The sequence below is a fragment of the Malaclemys terrapin genome, chromosome 9, assembly GCF_027887155.1.
Source record: "Malaclemys terrapin pileata isolate rMalTer1 chromosome 9, rMalTer1.hap1, whole genome shotgun sequence".
In the NCBI taxonomy this organism is placed as follows: domain Eukaryota; kingdom Metazoa; phylum Chordata; order Testudines; family Emydidae; genus Malaclemys; species Malaclemys terrapin.
Genome location: NC_071513.1, coordinates 25,340 through 52,397, shown reverse-complemented (window position 1 = coordinate 52,397; position 27,058 = coordinate 25,340). Strand labels below are relative to the sequence as shown.

Below are 27,058 nucleotides of genomic sequence, written 5' to 3'. Positions count from 1 at the left end.
CCAGCGTTTCGCCTTTACTACCCCTTCTGTGCTGCTGTCAAAACAATGTTCTGGGCTGCTGGCCTTTTACCTTCCTTTCCATAGCTTGGCTTTTAAATAGTTCTATTCATTTCAGCAGAAATGAAATCCCAGGTAAGTATAGATTTTCATCTACTAAACATCTGCATCAAGTATATTAATGTTTATAAAAAAAAAGTATTCCAACTCTGAAAAGCTCTCAAGTGGGCAGTTATATATATAATTAATTATTGCAGTATTTAAGGACCACCCAGAAAGGCTTTTTTCTTAATGTGGGGGTGTCATTATCTCACTGATATGTGGTAACTTGGAGGCCATGGGCTGTATGTAAACTCTGAGGCTGAGTTTTGTATTGAACAAGCATGAATTACCGTAAGTAATTTTGTTCTTAAATCTGTGCGGAGGGTCATGGACTGCAGTTTAAAACTAATCAATGTCAGTCTTGCTAAGTGTGCTACACACATCTATTCAGTAACAGGTAACAATTTGTCTTCTAGTGCAGCAACAGAGAACTGTGTTCAAAGTGCTGCTTTTGATGCACCTTTTATCTGTCTCAGTTGATGCTTTTGAATGTACCCTAAGTGCTGAATGCTTAGTGTAGGATGCCTAGTTTTCTGGTAGAGTCTTACCACCTGCTAATACCTGAACAAGAAATCTTACGTGTCATTTTCTAACCAGAAATGACAAGGTTGGCGAGGTAATACCTTTTATTGGACCAACTTCTGGGGGTGAGAGAGAGAAACTTTTGAGATTAGAGGGTATGTTGACATAGCACTGAAGAACCTGTGGCTAGCCTGTACTAGGGGCTGTTTTGTTGCTGTGTTGATACTCTGGTTCCCCATGAAGAGGAGTGCTATGTAAGCTTATCACTTTCACTAACAGAAAGTTGCTCCACTAAAAGACAGCCTCGACCAACCATGGCTACACCCCTTGTCCACAACCAGCATGCACATTTATAAATTTTACTCTTTAAAAGCCCAGCCTTATAGCTTTGGACAATTGAAACTACCTAGTTTAAACCCGTAAAAATGAAAAGATGGTAGCACCTTAAGAATTGCTGCTGCAAGTTACTACCCCTGAAACAAAGCTGAACTAAAAAAAGAACAGGAGTACTGGTGGCACCTTAGAGACTAACAACTTTATTAGAGCGTAAGCTTTCGTGGGCTACTGCCCACTTAACTTTCACGGGTGGCGTGCTCTGCATAGGTGAGACTTGCTGGGGGTGCCCGTTGAGCTTTTTTCCTGGCGTGGGACGTTGCTGCTTTCACTGCTGCTTTGCTTATTGTAACAGGCTTTTGTTTCCAGCTAACTGCCTAATAAAAAGACATCTTATGACTACAAATAAAGAGCACTGCAAACAACGTGTTTTTGTTATAATCTCTGGCGCCGGCGGGAGCGGGTCTCCGCGCGGGAAGATGCGCTGGGCGCGCGCGGCCACGGTCCCTGGGAGCTGGCGCTGGGGGCGGTTCCGGCTCCGGGCTGGCGCCAGGTTCCGGGCGGGGTCGCAGCAGCTGCGCCCACTGGGCTCTTCGGGGCGCGGGCGAGGGCTGCGGCGATTCGAGGTGCAGTTCGGGCTTCCCCTGGCGCATGCGCGACCAGAGCGGCAGGGTTAAGTACTGCCCCGGACGTGGTGGCGCTGCACTGAAGGGCGGGCGGGAGGTTTGAACGTAGCAGCGGCGGATTCCACGCGAGGATGGCGCGCGGGCCCAGGCAGCGCGTCCGGGTGAGGGAATTGTGGGGGTGAAGAGCTGTCGAGGAACGGCGCGGGCGCGAGCCGGGCCCGGCCCGCTGGGCGGGAAGCTGGGGAGTCGGAGGGGGAGGGAGCCGGAGACGGGCCCTGCCGGGAAATCGCGGGGGAAGGGCAGGGACGCGGGCGTGAGCCAGGCCCTCCTGAGGGAGTAGTGGGAGCCGGAGCCGGGCCCCGTGCGGGCATGAGAAGTAGCTGGGCTCGCTTTAGGCCTAGGTCATTCTCTGTTGTTTTCCCCTTTCAGCTGGGAGCCCCCAGACCCTTGGTCAGCATCCCTCCGGTTTCCAACCTTGGTCCTGATGGGGCCTCTGTACAGAGACTGCTGCTCTTGTCCTCTGACACCGAGGATGACAGACAAGGCAACACCTGTTTGGGGACAAGGAACCCCCCCCACGGGACTGGGCAAAGTAGGTGAATTTGCAGGATTAATGTTTCCCATACCTTGCCAATTTGCGAGGGGCTGATGCAGTTGTGAAGGAAGTGAGGGCAAGAGATTCGGTGTTGGGGTGGGAGGGACGAGTGTGTGTTGGAGAGGAAACTCATGAGTGACAGCTGGAACATGGGGGAGGGCAGCCTGAAAGGTGGGAGAAGATCTGGGATTGATTGTGAGTCCAAACCATTAATGCTGTAAAAAGCAACAGAGGGTCCTGTGGCACCTTTAAGAAGTGCATCTGAAGAAGTGAGGTTCTTACCCACGAAAGCTTATGCTCCCAATACTTCTGTTAGTCTTAAAGGTGCCACAGGACCCTCTGTTGCTTTTTACAGATTCAGACTGACACGGCCACCCCTCTGATACTTGATTAATGCTGTAGTGTTCGTATTTTGTTGTGTGGATTTATCCTGCAGACACCAGCTCTGTACACAATAAATGATTCAATTAGAGAGTTGGACTGAGGGAAGATTTTAGAAGCTGTACATAACTGTATGTCAGGTAGTGATGTAAATTATGTCTGAAGGAGAAAATCTGAAGGCATGTTTAAAACACATGCATAACACAGTAAAACTTTTTAGGCCTTTTTGTAAAGAAGCAAAATAAAACATACCTACGTTTTATTTGTAGTTTGCCATAGCAGTGTACACATTTTCTAAGTATCAGGGGGTAGCCGTGTTAGTCTGTATCCACAAAAACAACAAGGAGTACGGTGGCACCTTAAAGACTAACAGATTTATTTGTGCATAAGCTTTCGTTCATCTGAAGAAGTGAGGTTTTTTTTAGCCATGAAAGCTTATGTCCAAATAAATCTGTTAGTCTTTAAGGTGCCACATTTTCTAAGGGTTTTGGGAAGGTCTGTCTAGGTGCCTTTACTTAAACCTATATAAAAATAGAATACCTTTTAAAGTTCATGGTTTCCAAACAAAAAACTACATAACTATTAACATTCAATTTTCCAATGACAAATTTAACAGTAAGCAATTGTATTATACACACCAAAAAAGATCAATGTGTCTTAATTGTATAACTGACATCCTATGCCATACAATAAGCACATGTCATGCAAGTACAGAAGAACCTCCAAGTTAAGAACATCTCGGGAATGGAGGTTATTCGTAACTATGAATAAAGTGTTATAGTTCTTTCAGATGTTTACAACTAAACATTGACTTAAAGGGGGGAGGGATAGCTCAGTGGTTTGAGCATTGGCCTGCTAAACCCAGGGTTCTGAGTTCAGTCCTTGAGGGGGCCACTTAGGGATCTGGGGCAAAATCAGTACTTGGTCCTGCTAGTGAAGGCAGGGGGCTGAAATTGATGGTCTTTCAGGGTCCCTTCCAGTTCTAGGAGATAGTAATATTAATAATAATAATATATGGAGATATCCTATGAACTTTGCTATGCAGTAAAGTGCTGCTTTCCTTTTATTTTTTTTAGTAGTTTACATTTAACACTATACTGTATTTGCCTTTTTTTTTGTGTGTGTGTGTCTCCTCTGCTCCCTGATTGCATACTTGTAGTTCCAAATGAGGTGTGTGGTTGACTGATCAGTTTGTAACGCTGGTGTTTGTAACACTGAGGTTCTACTGTATAGCATTTTATTCTAAATAGTGTAGTGGGAGAGGTACTGTAGAAAAATGACTTTTATATCAGGGCAACCTCTGTACATTTCCATTCCAACTGTGTACATCAAAACACCTTGCTGCACTTGCAGCTCCTAAATAACAGTGTTACAAATCTAAATGACTCACTACAACAAATTATTTCCTCTTAAATTCCCTCTATCAAACACAACACTAACATCTACTAAAAAGCTGTGCCTTCTAATGCAACACCATGCTAATTCAATATTCTGAACAATTAGAAAACATCAGTTTCTATCTACTTCATGTAGTCAGTTAAAAGTTGCACTTACTAAGTGGAGGTGGAGGGTAGAAGTATGTTTGGGGTGGGTGAAGTAATGTGGAGAGGCAAAATCACGGTTAAGCGAAATGAGACCACCCCATACTCTGTGATGGGACAGTATAAAAATCTGAAATTAATAGAATGGTTATAGATTGCAAAGGATGGCTGAGGACTTAACTAAAGATTTACTGGCACTATTATGGTGCAATATTCAGTTGAGCATCCTTAACAGTTTTTAATACTCCTCTACCTCGATATGACGCGACCCGATATAACACGAATTCGGATATAACGCGGTAAAGCAGTGCTCCAGGGGGGCGGGGCTGCGCACTGCTGTGAATCAAAGTAAGTTCAATATAACGTGGTTTCACCTATAACGCAGTAAGATTTTTTTGGCTCCCGAGGACAGCGTTATATCGAGGTAGAGGTGTAGTTTGTTTTATTCAAACAGAGCCACCAAAACGTGCAATGTACTTTGCAGACATAATAATGACAGGAGTCTACTTTGGAAGTTTGCAGTCGAAGTTCCTAGTATTGCTACATGAGTAGTCCAATCAAATTTAATGTGACTACTCACTTATATAGCATACTGATGTTATGTAACTGTCTGCAGGATCAGGGCCTAAGTAAGTGACACAGAGATAAAGGGAAGAGAACACACATTATGGGGAACATCTACATATTTCCACTCATGGAATTCAAGTCATCTGCCAAAGACTGCAGCTTCAAGGAAATTCAGAGCTGTCTGATTCTGTCATAGAGTAATTCTTTAGTGTATCTAGTTCTAGTTATTTCCATTCCCCCCTCCCCCCCCCAGTATAGACTATGGTAATCTTACCCTTGTTTGGTGTGTACCAGTCAATAAACCCCCCCCACCCCCCTACACACACACACACTCTCTCTCTCTCTCTCTCTCTCTCTCTAAAAGGCTTCAAACAGTGTGCCTGCTGCCCTGGGATAAGGTATTTTGTTTTGTTTGGGTTTTTTTCAGGTTGCCCATTCCACTGTCTCTGCAGTCTGGGAGAAGTGCACCCCCCAGACAGATATGATGATTACTGGGCTTACACACTGTAAACCCTTAGGGAATATCACCTTAGACTCCAGGCCTTCCTCCTGTTGGGAATCTCTTTGGGTGAAATCAGCTGAACTGCTTGAGGTACCAGGCAGGGGTTCATGCAGACCCTTAAACAGTCTTCCTCAGCTACAAAACCTTCTTCTAGGTTCTATAAACTGACCTTGGCACTGCCAGCACTGTGCTTAAAAAACCTATATTACAAATGGGGAATAGGTGCAATAGATAGCAATCAATATAAATGAGAATTTATGAAGTGCAGAAACTTGATAAGGGAACCCAAAGAAATTGGGAGGAAAATCCATGGCTGACTGTGTTAAAGAGTTTAAATATATCAGGAAGGAAAGGAATCCTAACAGTGTTCTAGATGGAGATGGTAAAATTGTTCATGATGTAGCAAAGGCAGAAGTGTTAAGCAACTACAGAGTGAAACAGAATGATGTATTAAGGCTATTTTTAGCTGCAAATTGACATATTTTATTGGCAATCGACTAATGAGAATCAGCCTTTCCTTAGGAAAATAACTAAAAAGTACAAATGCAAAACAAGATTAAAATTGATTTAAATAATGTTTCTTGCTTGCTGATTTAAATTGCTTTGATTTAAATCAATCCATCCTGTTGGAAGTGGCTACTGAGTGGAAGATTAGTGACTGATTAGATAGTATATCCTCTCTAAACTGGGATTTCCCTGTTCTGTGTTTGTACAGTGCCTAGCACGATGGGGTCCTGCCTATGACTAGGTCTCCCAGGCACTACAGTTAAACAAATAATTAACTCCTGACTTTAACCTTGTTGAGGCTTCCCTCCTTGTGCAATCCTATCTGGAAAGATGATCTGTTCTGTTTTCGGTTTCCAGTTATAAAGACCAAAAAGAAAGTGACTGCAGAATGCTGGCGCACGAAGGATGACAGGTGAGAAAACTTTGATAAGAGATTAAAAGGCTGGTCTCTCATCTGTTCAAAAGTTGTATTTTATTGTCTTTACTATGTGATGATAAAGTTGTCTGCAGATAAGTTGTCTTGCTTTTATACAGATTTTTATCTTGTTCTTATTTTTTCTTTAAGATCTTGTTTTTCTGTTTGGAAGAGCTTCTGTATCCCTTTTCCTAAATCTGAGAATTTGTGTTTTGTTTTTTACATACAGAACACAATAGCTAGTGGCTTTGAATGCCAAATCCAATGTTTGTGAGAGACTGGGGCACAGATGAGACCTAGCAGGCTGAATTTCAGTCCAAATACTCTGATTTAAGGTGTTGGTTTTGACCTGTAAAGGGCTGCCTATTTGAGAGAGAGCCGCTTTCCATGTCATAGAATCATAGGACTGTAATGGACTTTGAGAGGTCATCTAGTCCAGTCCCCTGCACTCATGGCAGGACTAAGTATTATCTAGACCATCCCTGACAGATGTTTGTCTAGCCTGCTCTTAAAAATCTCCAATGATGGAGATTTCACCACCTCCCTAGGCAAATTATTCCAGTGCTTAACCACCCTGACAGTTAGGAAGATTTTCCTAATGACCAACCTAAACCTCCCTTGCTGCAATTTAAGCCCATTGCTTCTTGTCGTATTCTCATAGGTTAAGAACAACAATTTTTCTCCCTCCTCCTTGTAACAACCTTTTATGTACTTGAAAACTGTTATCATGTCCCCTCTCAGTCTTCTCTTTTCCAGACTAAACAAACCCAATTTTTCAATCTTCCCTCATAGGTTATGTTTTCTAGGCCTTTAATCATTTTTGTTGCTCTTCTCTGGACATTCTCCAATTTGTCCACATCTTTCCTGAAATGTGGCACCCAGAATTGGACACAGTCTTCAAGTTGAGCCCTAATCAGCGTGGAGTAGAGCAGAAGAATTACTTCTTGTGTTTTACTTACAACAGTCCTGCTAATACATCCCAGAATGATGTGTGGGGTTTTGGGTTTTTTTGTTTTTTTGCAACAGTGTTTCACTGTTGACTCATATTTAGCGTATGGTCCACTGTGACCCACCCAATCACTTTCTGCATTACTCCTTCCTAGGCAGTCATTTACCATTTTGTATGTCATACTGCCATAGTTATGATCAGCAGAGGCATTCAAGCAGGACCTCCCTTGCTTAGAGAATGCTCTACTCTTTTTCTCAAAAAGAAGTACTTGGCTTTTGAACCTATTCTCCCCATCCTTGTTCCATAATAGCCTGGTTATGTTAACCGTCAGGATGTATAATAAGGCTTATCTGTTTGCTCAAGCATTTGCCAGAAGCTGATGTTACTGTGGAAGGTGAGTTTTGCTTGCGGATGCCACTGGGTTAACTGCTGGTTCTAGTTGAGGTTTTATTTATTTTTTTTTTTAATTTGTCTCAGAGGACCCTGGACTATTGCGCTGTTTGGTTGGGGGATGTCTCATCCTACTGTTTAGGAGAAGATGGTATAGAGACCACTGTTCCCCAAAGAGGTCCTGGTTCTTTCTTATGACTTCTTGTGTGCAGCAGGTTGAATTTTTAGCTTATCATATGTTGGCAGGGTTTCTGAGAGTGACATTAAATTTTCCCTTAAACCATATTGAAATCTTCTTTGAAACATTTTCTCTTTCTATAGCTTCAGAAATAAGCAGTTGGAGTTCTTAATCCATTTGAAATGTAAATAACTGATTGGAGCTGATTGAAAGGAGAAAAAAATTGCAGAATACACTGCTCTACAGCCAAAATGCTTCTGAAATAAATTTAGTCAAACTTTACTAATTCTGGATTACTGAGAACGAAAATGATGCTTAAAATTGTTGATTGGCTCTAGTTTTCAAGATATGCTATTGGGTCAGTATATACGACCCTTGACTTGGGAATGGCGGAGGATAAGTGAGCTATAAAGGGAAGGGATCTCAATTTAAACCAGAAATTACTAAAATACATCTTTGACTGGATCTGTGAATAAATCCATGATTGGGTTTGGACAGTACTTGCTTTTTAGGCAAAACAATGAATGATGCAATCTGAAGTTGGTATTGCATCATACATGATATGAATTGCATCATGTTGTTCCTAGAAGTCATGGATGATGCAATCATAACGAAGCTTACATCACTCTGCTGAACAAATTGCCCTATATCAGCTCTAGAAATCATACAGTGTCGTGCTCTCTTATTTGTGAGTGTTTGATTTTGCAAAGGGACACATTTCTGTTTAGCCAAAGTGAGCAGAGACACCTCATACTTGTGTGAACAGTGCAGATAACTTCTGCTATGTTTGTGGTGAAGTGACCTTTGCATCACAAAAGCGCAGTATAATCTCTATGGTTAAGAAAGCCTATCACCTTTATTTTGGCTGCAAAATTGGAGCTCAGGACAAGAGGTGGGCCCCACACATATGCTGCAACACTTGTGCAACAAATCTTCGCCAGTGGTTGAACAGGAAAAGGAAATCTATGCCTTTTGCAGTGCCAATGATTTGGAGAGCGCCAACAGATCATACCAGCAATTGTTACTTCTGCATGGTGCCTCCAGTTGGGAAAGGTGTGTCAAAGAAGAAAAAGTGGACTGTGCATTATCCAAACATTCCATCAGCTATACGCCCAGTACCCCACAGAGAAGGACTGCCGGTGCCTGATGCACCGGAATCATTCTCACTTGAGTCAGACGAGGAAGAGGATGAAACTTCTGGTCCTGAACCATCAATGTCACAGGACCCACATTATCTCCCATCCTCCTCCTCTGAACCACACCTCATAACACAAGGTGAACTGAATGACCTTGTCAGGGATTTGGAACTACCCAAGAGTAAGGCAGAGCTGTTGGGCTCCAGACTCCAGCAGTGGAATCTCCTGGCAGGTGATGTTAGGGTTTCCATGTTCCGTGACCGTCAAAAGGATCTTGTCCCATTCTTCTTCATGGAAGGTGATCTTGTAGCCTGCAACAACATCGATGGTGTGATGGCATCCCTCAACATCGTTCACGATCCAGATGAGTGGAGACTGTTCATTGATTCATCGAAGACGAGTCTTAAAGCTGATTTACTGCATAATGGCAATGTTTTGCCATCAATTCCAGTTGGTCATGCAGTCCATATGAAGGAAACCTATGACAACATGAAACAACTTTTGAGGTGCATAAACTATGACCAACATCAGTGGCAGCTTTGTGGCGATTTGAAGGTTGTTGCTCTCTTGCTTGGTCTGCAGACTGGATACACAAAGTACTGCTGTTTTCTCTGCGAATGGGATAGTCATGCAAGAGATTCCCACTACATCAAGAAAGATTGGCCACTCCGACAGTCATTGGAGCCTGGGAGGAAAAGTGTTCAGCATCCACCACTTGTTGAATCAAGGAAGATTTTGTTACCACCCTTCCACATCAAGCTGGGTCTGATGAAGAACTTTGTCAAGGCCATTGACAAAACACAAGCAGCTTTCAAGTACCTCCGTGGAAAATTTCCAAGGTTAAGTGAAGCTAAGATAAAAGAAGGTGTCTTTGTTGGTCCTCAGATTCGTGAACTTCTTCAGTCAGGAAAAGATGGCATGGAAAGCCTTCCAGTTAGTGGCAATAAATTTTCTCAGAAACAACAAGGCAGACAGCTACAGGTTGTTGGTGGGAAAACCTCCTCAAGGCATACAAAAGCCTTGGTTGCAACATGTCACTAAAGATACATTTTTTGCACTCTCATCTAGATTTTTTTCCACCGAACAGCGGAGCAGTGAGCGACGAGCACTGTGAGCGATTTCACCAGGACATTGCAACAATGGAGAAACGCTATCAGGGCAAATGGAGCCCATCAATGCTTGCAGACTATTGCTGGACAGTGACAAGAGATGCTCCATTTAATGAATACAAGAGACAAGCCAAGAAGCGCCGTGTAGACACTGAATAGGACTAAACTATGTACATAATAGTTTTTTGCCTTTTGTTTCATAATACATTTTATTTATATAACCCTTTTGCTGATTTTTAAAGTGTTACATAAACAGGACAGGTGAAATATCATGTAAAGCAACCATAAACACATGAAAAGACCTAGGTTTACAAGTTATGATTAAAACTCTATCTACACAATATACATAGACATAAAATGTAAAAACTTAAATATCTTAGAAACAGTAGCCAATCAGTTGTTTTAATTGTCATATTTGAATTCAGCACATCAAAATACATAATAAATAGCACATTTTATCTCTGAAGCAGACGACTTTTCAAAAATTGTAGACCTGTGATACCTGTCTAAAATTTAAACTGAAATTTTCTGACGATTTGTGATCTTGATCTGTGTAGTGTTGTCTGCCCATCAGTTCTTCAAGGAGTGTCCTTATGGGTGCTCCACTGAACGTGTGTCAGCACCCCTGTCCCTCTAATCAGAGATTCTAGATAGCAGTATACGTTCGGCCCACACGTGCACCCACCCCTCCTCGAGGCTAACTAGCTCTGTACTGGTGAACCGCCTTCAATTCTTCTTTGAGTGCTGTCCTTGTGAGTGCTCCACTCTAGGTGATGGTGCGTCCTGGTGCAGTTGATCGGAGATCTTCGGTAGCAGTGCCTGGTCGGGACTCCGCTGCTTTCTCGTGGCGTCTTTAGGGTCTTCCTGAGTGCGCGCGTTCCGCACCCCCCTCGGTTCCTTCTCAACCAGCCTTGGCTGAAGACGGGACTCGGGGCGGTGCTGATCCTCTTCCCTGGTTTCTGAAGGAAACAATTACAAAGAACCTAGAAATAGTTAGTAACTTCCCAGTTGCTTCCCTTCCTTTAGAATAGTTACTTAGTTTTGAAGAAAAAAAGTGTGTTTTTGTTTGTTTGTTTGTTTTACTTTGTCTCCCGCTGAGAGACTCTCCCCTGGCACTCCTAGCGCAATAATGCCAGGGGCTTCAGGATTCAAGAAATGTGCTTCCTATCAGGACTTTATGCCAAGGTCCGATGGACACTCACATTGTGTGAAGTGCCTCGGTGAGACACATGTCCCTGCCAAGTGTGTCCACTGCACGAGTCTCAAAACTAGAGCTCGTCATGATAAGGACCTGCGTCTGAAAATGCTTCTCATGCAGAAATCCCTGCCGCTGCCTCTGGAGATGGGCAATGGCAAACCCTCTCTCTCTCGCTCCCCAGCCAGGTCCGAACCAATTGGGAGCATGGCTTCACCCTCTCACGCGAAGAGGCAAGAAGCTCTGCAGCCGCCTATGGAGAAGAGCAGTGAACCCTCTCTCTCAGGCTCCCCTGCCAGGTCAGAACTGACCGGGAGCTCAGCTTCACCCTCTCGCGTGAAGAGGCAGAAAGCCCTAATGTCAGAGACACTCAAAAGGGTAAAAGAACTTCCACAGGGTCTTTACCCTTGGTGCTGTCAGCACCGAAAGCAGGCAACTCTGACTGCCCCTGCACTTCACAAGCAACTCACACAGGGCTGAAAAGCAAGGACCCGACTTCCTGCAGTGGGAAGCTCTCCTCGGCACTGGTCGTCCCCCCCCCCCCCCCCCCCCGGCACCGACAATGGACCCGGTGCTGACAATGGGTTCCACCCCAGTGCCAACAAGAATGTCGGCACCGGCTCTCAGCTCCTGCAAAAGTGAAACTAAAATCACTCCGGGCTGCCGCTCACACTTCACGTTCTGCAGCACACCAGCCTAGGGAGCAGCAACAATTCCTGCCTCGGCAGGATATCTCTGTGGCCCCTGAGCCTGACTCTCCGCTCCTAGACACGGAGCACTCACTGTTTGAACAGCAGCTCTCATCACCTGATCTGGATACTTTCACTGATAGTGAGAACAGCACACAGCAGCAGGCAGAGTTCTCCCTGCCTGAGTCTTCCCCTCCATCGGAGCCATACGTACCCCAAGACATGGGGCATCATAAGAATCAGCCTCAGTTTCCCTACTTTGTCCCCCAGTGGCCGGGACCCAACTTTTCCTACCTGGCCTCAGTGGTACCTATGCTCGGCTCCTGCCACCGCTCCTCCTTGCGCCCCTTCTACCAGACCGCAAGCTCGTCCAGCTCTATCAACACCTAGAGCTCCTGAACCCCGTCCTGAAGACATGGGCTATGAACCCTTCCCAGGTTTACCAGCTCCTGCCTACCCATAAACAAAGCTCTCCTAAAACCAGCTGATACTCTCTGGCAAACCCCTGCCTCCATTCCACTAACATGCAAGAAAGCTGAACATAAATACTACGTGCCCGCGAAGGATGTTGATTTCTTATTTTCCCCACCCACAACCCAATTCTATTGTGGATGCAGCGACGCAGAGAATAAAGCAGCCACACTACCGGCCCTCCCTGCAGGACAAAGACCTCAAATGCCTTGACCTCCTGGACCGCAAGGTTTATACCTCTTCTACTCTACAATTTAGAATCGCAAATTACTCTGCCCTCCTTGCAAGCTATGACCATGACAACTACAACAAGCTCTTTGATTTGCCTCCCATATACCAGAGGACAGGAGAGCGGACTTCAAGTTAGTCCTCGTTGAAGGTCAGTTGGTGTCTAGGACGGCACTACAAGCATCCATGGACATGGCTGATCCAGCAGCCCGCACCACTGCCACTGCAGTGATGATGAGCCAGTCTTCCTGGCACTCGGCATCCCCAAAGATTTGCAGTCCAAAGTGGAGGATCTCCCCTTTGACAAAGATTTTTTTTTTTTTTTTAAGAGTTTAAGTCCTTCACACTGAGAGACTCTAGAGCCACTTTGCGCACATTGGGCATATACCCATTCATACCCAGTAAGTCTCCCAAACTCTTCCTTTCATTTGCGGAAATACTCTCCAAATGGGTCTCCAGCTGCATTACCCACTGTTACCCCTTGCACATAACCTGCTGCCTCCATCAGGAATCCACATGCACTCCACAAGATGCATTTCCATATAGCGCATGTTTGTTAAAGATGTCCCCATCTCAGAAATCTGTAGGGCAGTGACCGAGGCTTCTGCCCATACTTTTGCAGATCACTACACAATTACCTGGGACATGCCTTGATGCCATCTTTGGTTCCACAATACTATAATCAGTAACAGATTCTACTCCGAAGCCCCACCCCTCCATGGGGGATATTGCTGTGGAGTCGCCTACAGTGGAGCACCCATAGGGACACTACTCAAAGAAGAAGAGGAAGTTACTCATCTTGTGCAGTAAGAATGGTTCTTCAAGATGTGTGTCCCTATGGGTGCTCCACAACTCGCCCTCCTCCCCTCTACTTTGGAGTTCTTACCAAGGGGCTCTGCAGTAGAGAAGGAACTGAGGGTGGTTCGCCTGCACAGCGCTAGTTAGCGTCAAGGAAGGGAGAGTGCATGTTCAGGCTGAACGGACACAGCTACCTAAAATCTCTGATTAGAGGCTCTGGGGTGCAGATAACACCTACAGTGGAGCTTCCATAGGGTGACACATCTCAAAGAGCCATTGTTCTTGCACAAGGTGAGTAACTTCCTCGCCTCTGAAGTGACTGTCTTCCTCACATCTGTTTTGTGCTTTATTTTGCAGCTCTCTTCTGCCCTTTTCTTCCAGTAGTGATGAAGAATTTGAAATATGTAAGTAAAGAGTGGTTAGAATCAGGGGGTAGCCGTGTTAGTCTGTATCTACAAAAACAACAAGGAGTCTGGTGGCACCTTAAAGACTAACAGATTTATTTGGGCATAAGCTTTCGTGGGTAAAAACCTCATGCATCCGAAGAAGTGAGGTTTTTACCCACGAGTGGTTAGAATGTTAATCTTGCTTTCTCAATGAGTGTAGAGAGGATGTATTCCTCATAGCTGCAAGAATATGAATTCCTTCTGGAATACCTTTTTACAGTGAATCTTTGTTGCAAAGCTTATTCTTTCTCCCAAGTCTTAAGGCATGGCAAGGGTTGAATGATGAGGGAGAGGGTAGCCAAAGAGCTGCTTCTGCTCTGAAGAGCTGAGAATTTTAATTGTGAGATTAAGTAGGGTCCTTGCTCTAGAGACATTTGGATACTATTGGTAATATAACAGTTGTAACGATTTTTGTCCATATATGCCCTTAAGGCATGGAATGGGATCACTTTTAGAAAGCTAAAATAAATTTCCTGTAATGTAATTCTCTCACATTCTGATTTAGTTTTATCTAGAATGAAGACTCCAAAATTCCTAGCACATCAAGTCTCTAAGAAACAAAATAGCAGGTGGGTCCTGGAATTATTGAATTGTCTATAGTTAGTCAGAGAGAGACTTTTTTGTCTAATCCATGGCAGCCAAAATGTCCCATTAATGAGTTATTTTGAATATGGAAAAATGAATTAGATCCTCTCTCATTTGCATGGGGTATCGTCATTGTCTGGAGGATTGGGCACAGGTTTAGAAGTCAACATTCTGAGTTCTAATCCTGGCTCTGCTGCTCATTCCATGTGTGGTCTTGGTCACATTGCTTCTCTTCCCTGTTCCTTAGTTTTCCCACTGTAAAATGAAGATTAATAACTCATAAGGCTTTTTTTAAAACTAAAGATTTTACAGCACTTTTAAAATGTAAAACATGATTCCTGCAGATTAGGAATGAGGCAGATTAGTGGGAGTGGAGTGTGGAGGTTTGCAATGTAGCAGCCTGTACTCTGTGGATTTTTATGGATCAAGGATTTAACAGTACTGACAGCTTTGCATCTTTCACATTAAAGGCAACTTTTTTGGTCAACAGTGTGATTTCTAAGCAGAATTTTATAAATTCTATCTTTAAGTTTCCCTATCTGTATCATTTTATCCAGTAACAAGAATGAGGGATAATGGTCTATTTCAATATCTGAACTTAGTTTGCAAGCATGTTCTCATCCTACTGTAGCACTGAACTTACAAAATAGCCCATGATTCTTGAAATGGAGTTCTGTCTTTTGCTTAGAAGTTTAATGATAAAATACTGACAAAATGTAACTGACAATGAAAAGTTACATTGAGAGAGTTCTTTGGTAGTAATGGATGTTTCCAGTGAATAAATTAGAACACTGTACCAGGCTGCTTTATTGTCAGCTTTACCTATATCAAGACAAAAATCATTCCTGGCTTCCTTTGCCTCATTTTATTGTTTCTCTACAGTTTGAATGAAATCCTCATTGTCTCCAGGGAAGACTTCTCCGATTTTACAAGAAAGAATGAGACAACCAAGAAGGGTAAGTAGCCATCCAGCAACAAAGAGGGGACAAGAGTTTTAGCTGGGTGGAGAAAGAATGCTTATTGTTCAGAGCTCACCATTATTCTTTAGGAAGAGCACAGACATAGCTTTGGAAAAGTTTGGTCCCTTGTAGGGTAAGATAACAGGACAGGTTCAATTCTGTTTGCTTTTTGCTGGATTAATTCTCTCCTTCCTCATTCTCAATTTCCCATTCCTCCATATGATCCTTCCCTTTTTCCTCTTCCTTCCTGTTATGCTTGTTTTAACACTGGGATATCAATATCTTCACTTGTGGTACTCTTTAAAATCCTTTCCATTTGAATCTTTTACTTATAAGAGAATCCAGCTGCCAAAGGCAAGTCTTCTCTCATTTCCCTTCAGTGCCCTTTCACATGCTGCATTTTTAAGGCCTAAAATTGACCATATAATCAGCTAAATACAAACTCTTATGTGTGCATAACTGCAGAAGCTTTCTTTTACCAGAAAGAGTGGCTGTAATAAAGTGTTCTCTAGCTATTCTTATCTTGTATCAGACTGACTTAAACCCCTTTTGCTGGCACAATGTAGACCCCACATACATACCTTTTTTATTGTTTATTGTCTGCAGTGCAATTGGAAGTAGTGTGATCCTAGGTGTGAATGAGCATGGGTTGGAGGAAGTTGCTAAGATTCCTTTCTCTGCCTGGTGTTTTCATGTTTTCCAAAGGATCTAATTAACTTGCATTAAAACATAAATGCTGAAGTCTTTGAATTTTTCTTTTTGAATTGTAGCAGTGAAGAATGTTCAGACCCAGAAGAAGCCAGTGACTTCTAGAAAGGAAAACACTTACTCTCAGGAATGGCTGTATCCAGAGATTTTAAGTGACAGTAAACATGATGATTCTGTTTTCATAAAAAGTACATGGTCTGACCACTGCCAAGAAATTGAAGCGAGGGGCTTGAAGGACAACCTGCAACACATAGAGCAAACTCCTTCACAAAAACAGAAAGAGTTTGATATTTCCAAATATAGTCCAAATTCATCTTTTGATGGGAAAGAGAGAGATTGGGAGGAGCGTGCACGGAACAACCCGCAGACCATGGCACTACGACATAGTGCAGCATTAGGGCAAGACAGCTCAGAGGATGAATTTGAATCTTTAATAGAGCGGATAAAGAAGCGAAGCATACCACTGACTCCAAGTTTAACTTCAAACAAAACCACTCTATCCCAATCAGCCACCACAGGTAGGAGAAGTCGTTCTTTATTTCTGTATTCTTAATCATATTTATTCATGAAGTATCTTGTGCAAATGGCTGGCAGTATTAACTGCATAGTTTTAAAAATGTGTTGTGCTTCTGACATAAACAGGACTTATGACTCGTTTTTGCAGAATGTTCAGACATATCAATGAAATGAGCATGCAGAGAATTGTAGTTCCCCTAAATTTAAATGATCAAGGAACTAAAATTCTTTATTTTTGTCCATTATTTTCATAGTTATAATAAATTTTAAGCTTCAGTAATAGATTTTTAGTTTGGAATTTCATTTTAAACTTTCAACAAAATCAAAGCTAACTAAAAAATGAAAATCAGTTTCCTACAAGTATGACAGGAATTGACATTCAAAATTCATTTAAATGATAATTAAACTCCTTTACATTAGAACAGGAGTACTTGAGGCTCCTGTTCTTTTTGCAGATACAGACTAACACGGCTGCTACTCTGAAACCTGTCATTATTTAAATTAGAGCAGTCAGATATTAAAGATCAGGTGTTAAGCTGTATAGTTATTTAGAGTTATAATTCTGCACCTATTCTGTGTTCTAAGATGCTTCTGTTTCAAGATGTATTTTTAGTTTTGTCAAGAATTCACAAATCAGAACTAACCCGCTTATTATTAACCAACTATAACTTAAGCAAATCTATACCCTCTCCTCTTCAAAAGCCCTTAAAATAGATATCTGCAGTGTACCCTTAAAGTTAACAGATAAAGGCAAATGGCACACAAGATCAGCTTCTCTCACCCAGGGGCTATGATGGGGAATTCTCTAGAGGATACTGGCAAGATTGGAGGTGCCACCACGAGCAATGCAGTCATATTGGCCTTCTCTTAGGTATTACCCTGAATTTAAAAGGACTGAAGAAAGGCAGCCACAAAAGGAGCCTTCTCCCAAAACAGTTGAAGGGAAACTTCTTGCACTAGCATGGTCTCGTTTGGATCTGCTACACGCTCTTGAGTACTGAGGGAACAGTCCCCTTTAATTGTCAACTGGAAGAGCTTGTCAAATCTTTGGATGTAGTTAGTATTTCTATTGCTGTCTATTCATATAGGGTCCTTTCTCCCCAATCACAGGGCACAGTGGTTCAAATACTTACTGATACTACTACTACAAGCTGGGGAGACCACATTTCAGCCAGATGGACAGAAAGGTTATAGTTCTGTGGGAGTGGTGCATAGTACACTACATTGATTCTATAGCTTTCTGCCTACATACTTGCAGATTGATGAGCAGAAACCTACATGATCAGCAGAAGTAGTTGCTCAAGAACTTGGTAGCAAACATACACTTACTGTGGATGTATCTGGAAACAGACCTGTTTGCAACAAGACACATCTCCAAATATCATGTTGAGCTCCAAAATAGGACAGGCAACCAGTTCATCTTGAAGGTGTTTTCTTTTAGAATAGGGAGTAAGACTTCTTTGTTCTACACACAATTCCTCTAATTCATAGAGTTCTTAGGAAAATCAAACAAGACCAAGCCAAAATTATTCTAATTTGTGGGGCCTGAGTGAGACAACAGTAGTTCTCAGATCTTCTGTTCCTATCACAAAGGATTTATCGGTGTCTCTCTGCAATTCCAGACCTGTTGATGTAGAAGAGGTTGTATTTCTAGACTCTCTCCACTCAGGGCCGGCTCAACCCATTAGGTGACCTAGGCGGTCGCCTAGGGCACTACAGTTTGGGGGGTGGTGACCACGGCGGTATTTCAGCGGCGTGACCTTCCACCGCCTCTGTAGGGGGCGACATTTCGGGGTGGGACCTTCCACCGCCTAGGACATCAGAAAAGCTGGCGGTACTCCTGTCTCCACTCCATAAGACTTTGACAGATCTGTATATGGTCTGTTTGTTGGGTTGGAGGGAAGGTACAGGGGATTCTATTAAACTTCGGGAAACAGTCAACTTGCCTTTGTTATGATCATAAGTGGAAAATGTTCTTTGTGGGCACCTGCCATTAACATAGCCCAGCTTCAGCTGCTGTTCACTCTATACCTGAATACATAGTTCATTTGAAATTCCTGGGCCTCTCTCATATTGTCAGAAAAAGTACATCTTGCAGCCATCTCCAGCTCACACAGCTTAATTGAGCAAAGACTTCATTTAGCCATGATATAGTACAAAGATTCTTGAAGTGGTTAATGAATCCTTGGGTTAAAGAACCCACACCTAGGTTAAAGTCCCTTGTAATACTACTTAGCCCTGGTCTACACTATGAGTTTGGGTCAAATTTAGCAGTGTTAACCCTGCACCTGTCCACACAACTCGGCCATTTTTTCGATTTAAAAGGGCTCTTAAAATAGATTTCTGTACTCCTCTCCCGACGAGGGGATTAGCGCTGAAATCAACCTTGCCGGGTCGAATTTGGGGTAATGTGGTCGCAATTTGATGGTATTGGCCTCCAGGAGCTATCCCAGAGTGCTCCATTGTGACCGCTCTGGACAGCGCTCTCAACTCAGATGCACTGGCCAGGTAGACAGGAAAAGGCCCGTGAATTTTTGAATCTCATTTCCTGTTTGGCCAGCATGGCAATCTGCAGGTGAGTGCAGATCTCATCAGCAGAGGTGACCATGATGGAGTCCCAGAATCACAAAAGAGCTCCAGCATGGACTGAATGTGAGGTACAGGATCTGATCGCTGTATGGGGAGACGAATCCGTGGACTTCAGAAAAGCAGACTTTGACTCCCTCAGGGAACTGATGGGCAGGATCCCCTGGGAGAATAACATGAGGGGGAAAGGAGTCCAGGAGAGCTGGCTGTATTTTAAAGAATCCTTATTGAGGTTGCAGGAAAAAAACATCCCAACGTGTAGAAAGAACAGTAAATATGGCAGGCGACCAGCTTGGCTTAACAGTGAAATCCTTGCTGACCTTAAACGCAAAAAAGAAGCTTACAAGAAGTGGATGATTGGACAAATGACCAGGGTGACCTTCACCTCAGGAGGTCATCTAGTCCAACCCCCTGCTCAAAGCAGGACCAATTCCCAACTAAATCATCCCAGCCAGAGCTTTGTCAAGCCTGACCTTAAAAACCTCTAAGGAAGGAGATTCCACCACCTCCCTAGGTAACCCATTCCAGTGCTTCACCACCCTCCTAGTGAAAAAGTTTTTCCTAATATCCAACCTAAACCTCCCCAACTGCAACTTGAGACCATTACTCCTTGTTCTGTCATCAGGTACAACTGAGAACAGTCTAGATCCATCCTCTTTGGAACCCCCTTTCAGGTAGTTGAAAGCAGCTATCATATCCCCCCTCATTCTTCTCTTCTGCAGACTAAACAATCCCAGTTCCCTCAGCCTCTCCTCATAAGTCAAGTGCTCTAACTCCCTAATCATTTTTGTTGCCCTCCACTGGACTCTTTACCTCTCCCCTTGTGGGTTCTAGGACAAGTTGCTCCAAGAAGCAGTCATTAATGATGTCTAGAAATTTTATCTCTGCACCCCATCCTGAGATGACATTCACCCAGTCAGTATGAGGATAGTTGAAACTCTATTTTTATAGCCTAATCACCCTAAGCATTTCACAATCACTATCACCATCCTGGTCAGTAGTATATTCCTACTGCTATACTCATATTATTCAAGCATGGAATTTCTATCTATCTTGTTGGAGTCTGTTTTTGAAGTTTTTGTTGTTGAAGAATTGCAACTTTTAGGTCTGTAATTGAGTGTCCAGGGAGGTTGAAGTGTTCTCCGACTGGTTTTTTGAATGTTATAATTCTTGACATCTGATTTATGTCCATTTATTCTTTTGCGTAGAGACTGTCCGGTTTGGCCAATGTACATGGCGGAGGGGCATTGCTGTCACATGATGGCATATATCACATTGGTAGATGTGCAGGTGAACGAGCCCCTGATGGTGTGGCTGATGTGATTAGATTAAATTCTTCTCAGCAAGTCACAAACAGTACATGTCACTTTGTACAGACCTTTGCTGCTTTGGAGCTCGGTATCAACAAAGAAATCTTCATTTGTGCTGATTCAGAAGATAAAATTTATAGGGGTTCTGCTAGCCATAAGAACGGCATACTGGTCAAACCAAAGGTCCATCTAGCCCAGTATCTTGTCTCCCGACAGTGGCCAATGCCAGGTGCTTCAGAGGAAATGAACAGAACAGATAATCAAGTGATCCATTCCCTGTCGCCCATTCCCAGCTTCTGGCAAACAGAGGCTAGGGACAGCATCCCTGCCCATCCTGGCTAATAACCATTGATGGACCTATCGTCCATGAACTTGCATAGTTATTTTTTGAGCCTTGTAATAGTCTTGGCCTTCACAATATTCTCTGGCAAAGAGTTGCACAGGTTGACTGTGTTGTGTGAAGAAATACTTCCTTTTGCTTTAAACCTGCTGCCTATTAATTTAATTTGGTGATCCCTAGTTCTTGTGTTATGAGGAGGAGTAAATAACACTTATTTACTTTCTCCACACCAGTCATGATTTTATAGACCTCTATCATATCCCCCCTTAGTCGCCTCTTTTCCAAGCTGAAAAGTCCCAGTCTTATTAATATCTCCTCATATGGAAGCTGTTGCATACCCCTAATAATTTTTGTTGCCCTTTTCTGTACCTTTTCCAATTCCTTTTTTGAGATGGGGCAACCAGATCTGCATGCAGTATTCAAGATATGGGCATACCATGGATTTATATAGAGGCATTATATTTTCTGTCTTTTTATCTATCCCTTTCCTAATGATTCCCAACATTCTGTTTGCTTTTTTATTTCCACTGCACGTTGCGTGGATGTTTTCAGAGAATTATCCACAATGACTCCAAGATCTTTCTTGAGTGGTAACAGCTCATTTAGACCCTGTCATTTTATATGGTTAGTTGGGATTGTTTTCCAATGTGCATTACTTTGAATTTATCAACATTGAATTTCATCACCATTGTGTTGCCCAGTCACCCAGTTTTGTGAGATCCCTGTGTAACTCTTCACAGACTCTATCTGAATCAAGTTTGACACTGTGTCAGACCATAAATCAGTCAGAGAAACCCACGTATGCTGATAAGAATGTTAGGCCATATGGTCTCTTCACATTTGTGATTCGAGATGCCAGACTGTGCCTACATTATTTGCAAGGGTGGTTGAAATCCACCTGTTGCCTAAGGAGACATCACATAGACATGCCAGTTCAGATTCCACAAGAAGTTGTCATATTGTTAAATTGGAGGAAGAACCCAGATGCAGTTTGTAAGAATGTTCCATTCTTCTTCGAGTGATTGTTCATGTCCATTCCAAGCAGGTGTGTGCGCGCCGCGTGCACGCCAGCCTGAAGATTTTACTATAGCAGCATCCGTAGGGTTGGCTCTGGCGTCCCCTGGAATGGCGCCCTCATGGCGCTGTATATAGGGGCCAGCCGACCCCCCACCCCCTCAGTTCCTTCTTACCGCCGGTGACGGCTAGCTGAAACTTCGCTTGCTCTTCAGCAATCGTGGCAGTGTTCTGTAGTTCTTGTAAATAGTTAATTAATTAGTTGGTTGTTAGTGTTAGCTAGCTAGATATTAGTTGGGGGGTTTTCCCCAACTTTTTCATCGCCCCGCTGGGGCATGCCCGGGTCCCCAGGGTTCAAACTCTGTTGGGACTGCGGGAAATTTATGCCGAAGAGTGACCCGCACTCTTCGTGCTTACGGTGCCTCGGAGAGACCCATCAAAGGGATAGGTGCACTGTCTGCAGGGCTTTTCACCCCAGGACTCTAAGATAGAGAGCAGAGACTTAAAGTCCTCCTAATGGAGGCGGCACTGCGGCCGCAATCGGATCCCGGGCCTTCCGAGCCGGCACCCAGCACTTCATCCTCGGTGCGCAGTGCCCTGGCACTGGAGATAAGTCATGAAGCCAAGGCCCCGAAACCCCGGCACCGGAGAGAGTCGGCGCATAAGAAACCATCTTCTACAAGACGCCGCTCTCAATCACCAGTGCCGGTTAAAAAGAACAGGCCGCTGAGGGAACAATCTCCCCATCGGGACTCTAAAGGTCTGGCGCCGTCCACGAGTGTTACAGGACAACTCGCGCCGCAGACCCATCCGGCCATCCCGTTGACTCCCGCCCCAGAGAGGGCAAGGTCGAGTCCAGAACGGCATAGATCCCCGGACATGATGGACGATGTGTGCCTCCCATCGATGCCGGAGGCGTTCGAGGCCGCATCAGACCTCTTGAGCCTCCTGATGCCGGCATTGCTGCACCGGTGCAGAGAACCTCCAGCTACTGCTCGGCCCCATTACCACACTAGGGGCAAACCGGCGATGCACTCTCCACGCAGCACCGCGTCAGAGGCGCCAGTGCGAGCACCCCCTCCGGCAACAGTGGATAGCGTGCCTCCGATGTCCTCATATTCAGAGACTTCTGACTCAGAGGCGGACTCGTACCGCTCTAACAGATCGAGGAGCAGGCTATCGTCCTCGCGTACGAATGCCCAACCGTACCCACCACAGTGGCACCAACAGCAGCAGTGGCAACCGCCCCCACAATGGCCATTCTGGACGCCATGAGCCTACCATCAGTCAGTGGGTCAGGCGTACGGGCCCCGCTCATGAACCGCTTCTGTTTCCTCAACGTCTGCGGCACCACCGCTAATGCCACCACCACCGGCACCGCCGTCTGACAGGAGTGTGCCACAAGGGGACACGGCACCCCCTGGTCAAACAATGGCACCGACGGGGACTTTGCTCCCAACAGCGCAGGCACCGTCCAGCACTCCTCATCGTTCGGTGGTGACCCCGGTACCGGCCACGGTGCCGCATCTTGAGCCCGCACCGGCCGCGCAGCCTGAGTACTGTGTGCCGCAGGCCCTCACAGAGGGAGACGTGGTAGATGAAGGGCTGCTGCATGGGACATCTTCCTCTTCATCTCCAGATGAGGCAGTAGCGGGAACTTCAGCGGCACTGGCCCTAGAGGACAATAGGATCCTCCAACAGCTCCTTACTCGAGTGGCCCAGAGCCTCTCGATACAGACTGAGCAGATCGAGGTGGACACAGATCCAGTGATTGACATCCTGGCCCCATCAGGTCCGTCTAGGGTAGCCCTACCTCTCATTAAGACCATTACGGACACAACCCGTACCTTATGGCAAACTCCAGCCTCATTGGCTCCTACGGCCAAAAGGACTGAGAGGCGATATTTTGTTCCTACCAAGGGGTATGAACATCTTTATACACACCCCCCACCGGACTCCCTAGTGGTAGATGCGGCCAACCAGAGGGAACGCCAGGGTTTCCAGGGGGCTGCTCCTAAAAATAGAGAGGCTAAGAAGTTGGACCTATTCGGGCGCAAGGTGTATTCAAAGGGGGGCCTGCAGTTGTGCATTGCCAATTAGCAAGCTATGGTGAGCTGGTATGGACACAATACGTGCTCGGCTTTGTCTAGGTTCACGGACCTCCTCCCACAGGACTCACGAACCGAGTTTTCGGCCCTGGTTGATGAGGGAAGATTGATTACCCGTGCTTCCCTCCAGGCGGCCTTGGACGCGGCTGATTCAGCCTCACGCACGTTGGCGACTGGTGTGGTCATGAGGCGCAGGGTCTGGCTTCAAGTTTCTGGCCTCCCTCACGAGGTCCAACAAAAGCTTCCATACACCGTCTTCCACAAGGACAAGGTCCAACTCAGGCCGCACCCAGCGTTCCTGCCTAAGGTGGCTTCCTCATTTCACATGGGTCAAGACATTTTTCTCCCTGTGTTTTATCCGAAACTGCACTCCTCGTCTAAGGAGCGCAGGCTGCATTCTCTGGACGTTCGCAGGGCTCTCGCGTTCTATATAGAAAGGATGAGATCCTTCAGGAAGTCGACCCAACTTTTCGTCGCCGTGGCCGACAGTAGGAAAGGGCTCCCGGTCACGTCACAGCGGATCTCAGCTTGGATCAGAACCTGCATCCAGGAGTGCTACAGTCAGGCCAATATACCAGCCCCGCCTATCGCGCAGGCCTCTTCAGCCGCGTTCCTGGCCCACGTCCCGACGCAGGAAATTTGTAGAGCGGCCACCTGGTCCTCAATCCACACCTTTACGGCGCACTACGCCATCACGCACCAAGCCAGGGAGGATGCTGCATTTGGCCGTGCAGTCCTCCAGTCTGCAGTGACCTCCGACCCCACCACCTAGACTCGGGCTTGTGAGTCACCTGCTTGGAATGGACATGAACAATCACTCGAAGAAGAAGAAACGGTTACTCACCATCTTGTAACGGTTGTTCTTCGAGATGTGTTCATGTCCATTCCAATACCCACCCTCCTACCCCTCTGTCGGAGTATCGGCAAGAAGGAACTGAGGGGGTGGGGGGGGGTCAGCTGGCCCCTATATACAGTGCCATGAGGGCGCCACTCCAGGGGGCACCGGAGCCGACCCTATGGACGCTGCTATAATAAAATCTTCCGGCTGGCATGCATGCAGCGCGCGCACACCTGCTTGGAATGGACATGAACAACACATCTCGAAGAACAACCATTACAAGAAGGTGAGTAACCGTTTCTTTTCTCTAGCTCTATCCACAAACATATTTGTAACAGATGCTTTCAATCTGGGATAGGGAACTCATTTGAACCATCACAAGGGCTAAGAACTGTGGGCGTGTGAGATAGTCACCTGTACATCAACATATTAGAACTCAGAGCAGTCTACCTAGCATGTGTGACATGTCTTGCGTTGATTGAAAGGAAGACAGTTTCGGTAATGGCAGGTATTACCACAGTGCTGTTTACATAAACAGACAGGGATTAGCCAGATTTCTTCTTTATGCCAGGAGGTGATTCACCTGTGAAACTTCAGCAAGTAACAGTCATAACTCTTTATCTGCTAGGATTACAATATATATTGTTGGATCCTCGGACAGTTTTCTGACAGTGATCAAGACTCCATCATTCAAAGAGTATTTTGTGACTGGGGTCATCCAAACATAAACTTGTTTGCCATGGAAAAGAACAGTGTCAAACCTTTCTTTGAGAGCGGATTGGAACCCCCGTATCTTGAGCAGATGCAGTCCTCATACTGTGGACTCCAGGGGTGATGTATGCATATCCTCTAATCCCTCTGATTCTAAGGGTGATCAGAAAAAAATTCAGGACCTTTTTCTTTCCTTACACAGAGCTCTTCTTCGGGTCTCTGAAATTTGTAAAGCAGCATCTTGGGGATCAGCACATCCAGTTACTAAACATTATTCTTTTTAAGAGGCATCTAGATCTGATGCCCATTTTGGTAGAGTTGTGTTGCAATCCTTATTTAAGTAGATCTGAACGACCACCACCTTTATATCAGTCACTGCTTGCAAGAATGGAATATATGTGGACAAGCACTCAGAAGGAAAAAGTTACTTTCCTTACAGTAACTGTTGTTCTTCAAGATGTTGTCCATGTCTATTCCACAACCTGCCCTTTTTTCATGCTTTTGCAAAGTCCTATACCTTCTAAATCCTGTATTGGGCAAAGCAACTGACGCAACTGACCCCACTCTGCCCTTTATGCCTGTGGGTGGAGGAGACATGAAGACACTCAGGGCACAGGGACAGACCCAATGGCTACTGCTGGCCAAAAGAATCTGAAGTCAAGCACATGGGCATATGCACACTAAGGGTGGAATACATAATACCTGCTGTAAGGTAAGCAACGATTTTTCAACTAATCTGGCACCACAAGCTCTAAAATGTCTTAAACATAATCACATTGTTATTCTATGGCTTCTCTAGAGGTCAGAATTCAGATTGTTTGAGTGCATTACCTGTGCACTTCCATAACATGTTTGGTTTACTATAAAGTGCAACTATTAATCAGAATATCCTGGGTCTATAACACCTTGGTTTTGGGATAATTGCATCTGTTGTCTATTATTTTTAAGTTTCTGATGCCTGCTTTTGTCCTAACTCCATTTTAATTGGGGGGGGGAATGTGTGAGAGAGAGAGAGAGAGTGAGTGAGAAGATTACAAACTGCTTTTTGCATCTGATTTGAACTATGTTAATGTTCTGCAGATCAAAGAAGATTTTTCTGATACTGAAGTAATTTTTCTAAAGAATATAAATATACCAAGTAATATTTTTGGCAGTAGTAGAGGAGCTCTAGTTATTGAGACAGTTATATCATGTTTGTCAACTAATAAACTACTTTGGTGTTTTGAATCTTGTGAATATACCCCAGACACCTCTGAAGGTGGGCATATTGAGTGAAGAATGCACAGTTTACTGTGTAGTGGTTTGTGGTCCTGTTGCCAGTCTCTATATTCTGTATTCGTTGCTGGAACTTCATGATATTTGGTTAAATTGGTTGTTTAATCTTTTGGTTTGTATTTGCAGAACTGGGAAACTTCAAGCCTCCTTGTGACAGTGCACAACACTCTGTTAAGAAAGAGAGAATCGTGACACCAAAGTCAGAATCCTCTTCATCTAAAGAAATGCCTTCTCTGAAGGTTCCTAAGAGCGCATCAGTCTATTGTGTACATTCATCAGATACAGAGGAAAGGTAGGTCTTTCTCTTCTCCATCTTTTACTGTCTCCTATGAGTATAACAAATGGGTCAGGAAATGCTGGTGAGGTTAGAGGCAAAGCACTGCTGTCATGTAGAGTAACACTCTGGAAATTTATCAGGCTACAAAAGTGCT

At 44.5% G+C, this 27,058-nt stretch overlaps 1 protein-coding gene across 4 annotated transcripts in view; it reads left to right on the top strand.

Moving 5' to 3' along the window:
• The first annotated feature begins 1,506 nt into the window (after positions 1–1,506).
• The window catches only part of GCNA (germ cell nuclear acidic peptidase), a 38,623-nt gene continuing 13,071 nt past the window's right edge, over positions 1,507–27,058 (top strand). The window contains exons 1-8 of one of the 4 annotated variants that reach the window (XM_054038916.1): positions 1,507–1,580; positions 2,010–2,172; positions 6,031–6,085; positions 13,589–13,635; positions 14,183–14,246; positions 15,145–15,218; positions 15,992–16,447; positions 26,754–26,919. In XM_054038916.1, the coding sequence (XP_053894891.1) occupies positions 14,194–14,246; positions 15,145–15,218; positions 15,992–16,447; positions 26,754–26,919 (749 nt within the window). In that variant the 5' untranslated portion in view covers positions 1,507–1,580; positions 2,010–2,172; positions 6,031–6,085; positions 13,589–13,635; positions 14,183–14,193. Of the gene's footprint in view, positions 1,627–1,678; positions 1,742–1,938; positions 2,173–6,030; positions 6,086–13,588; positions 13,636–14,182; positions 14,247–15,144; positions 15,219–15,991; positions 16,448–26,753; positions 26,920–27,058 lie in introns of those variants that run through there. The other 3 variants (XM_054038915.1, XM_054038914.1, XM_054038913.1) reach the window with 3 other exon arrangements.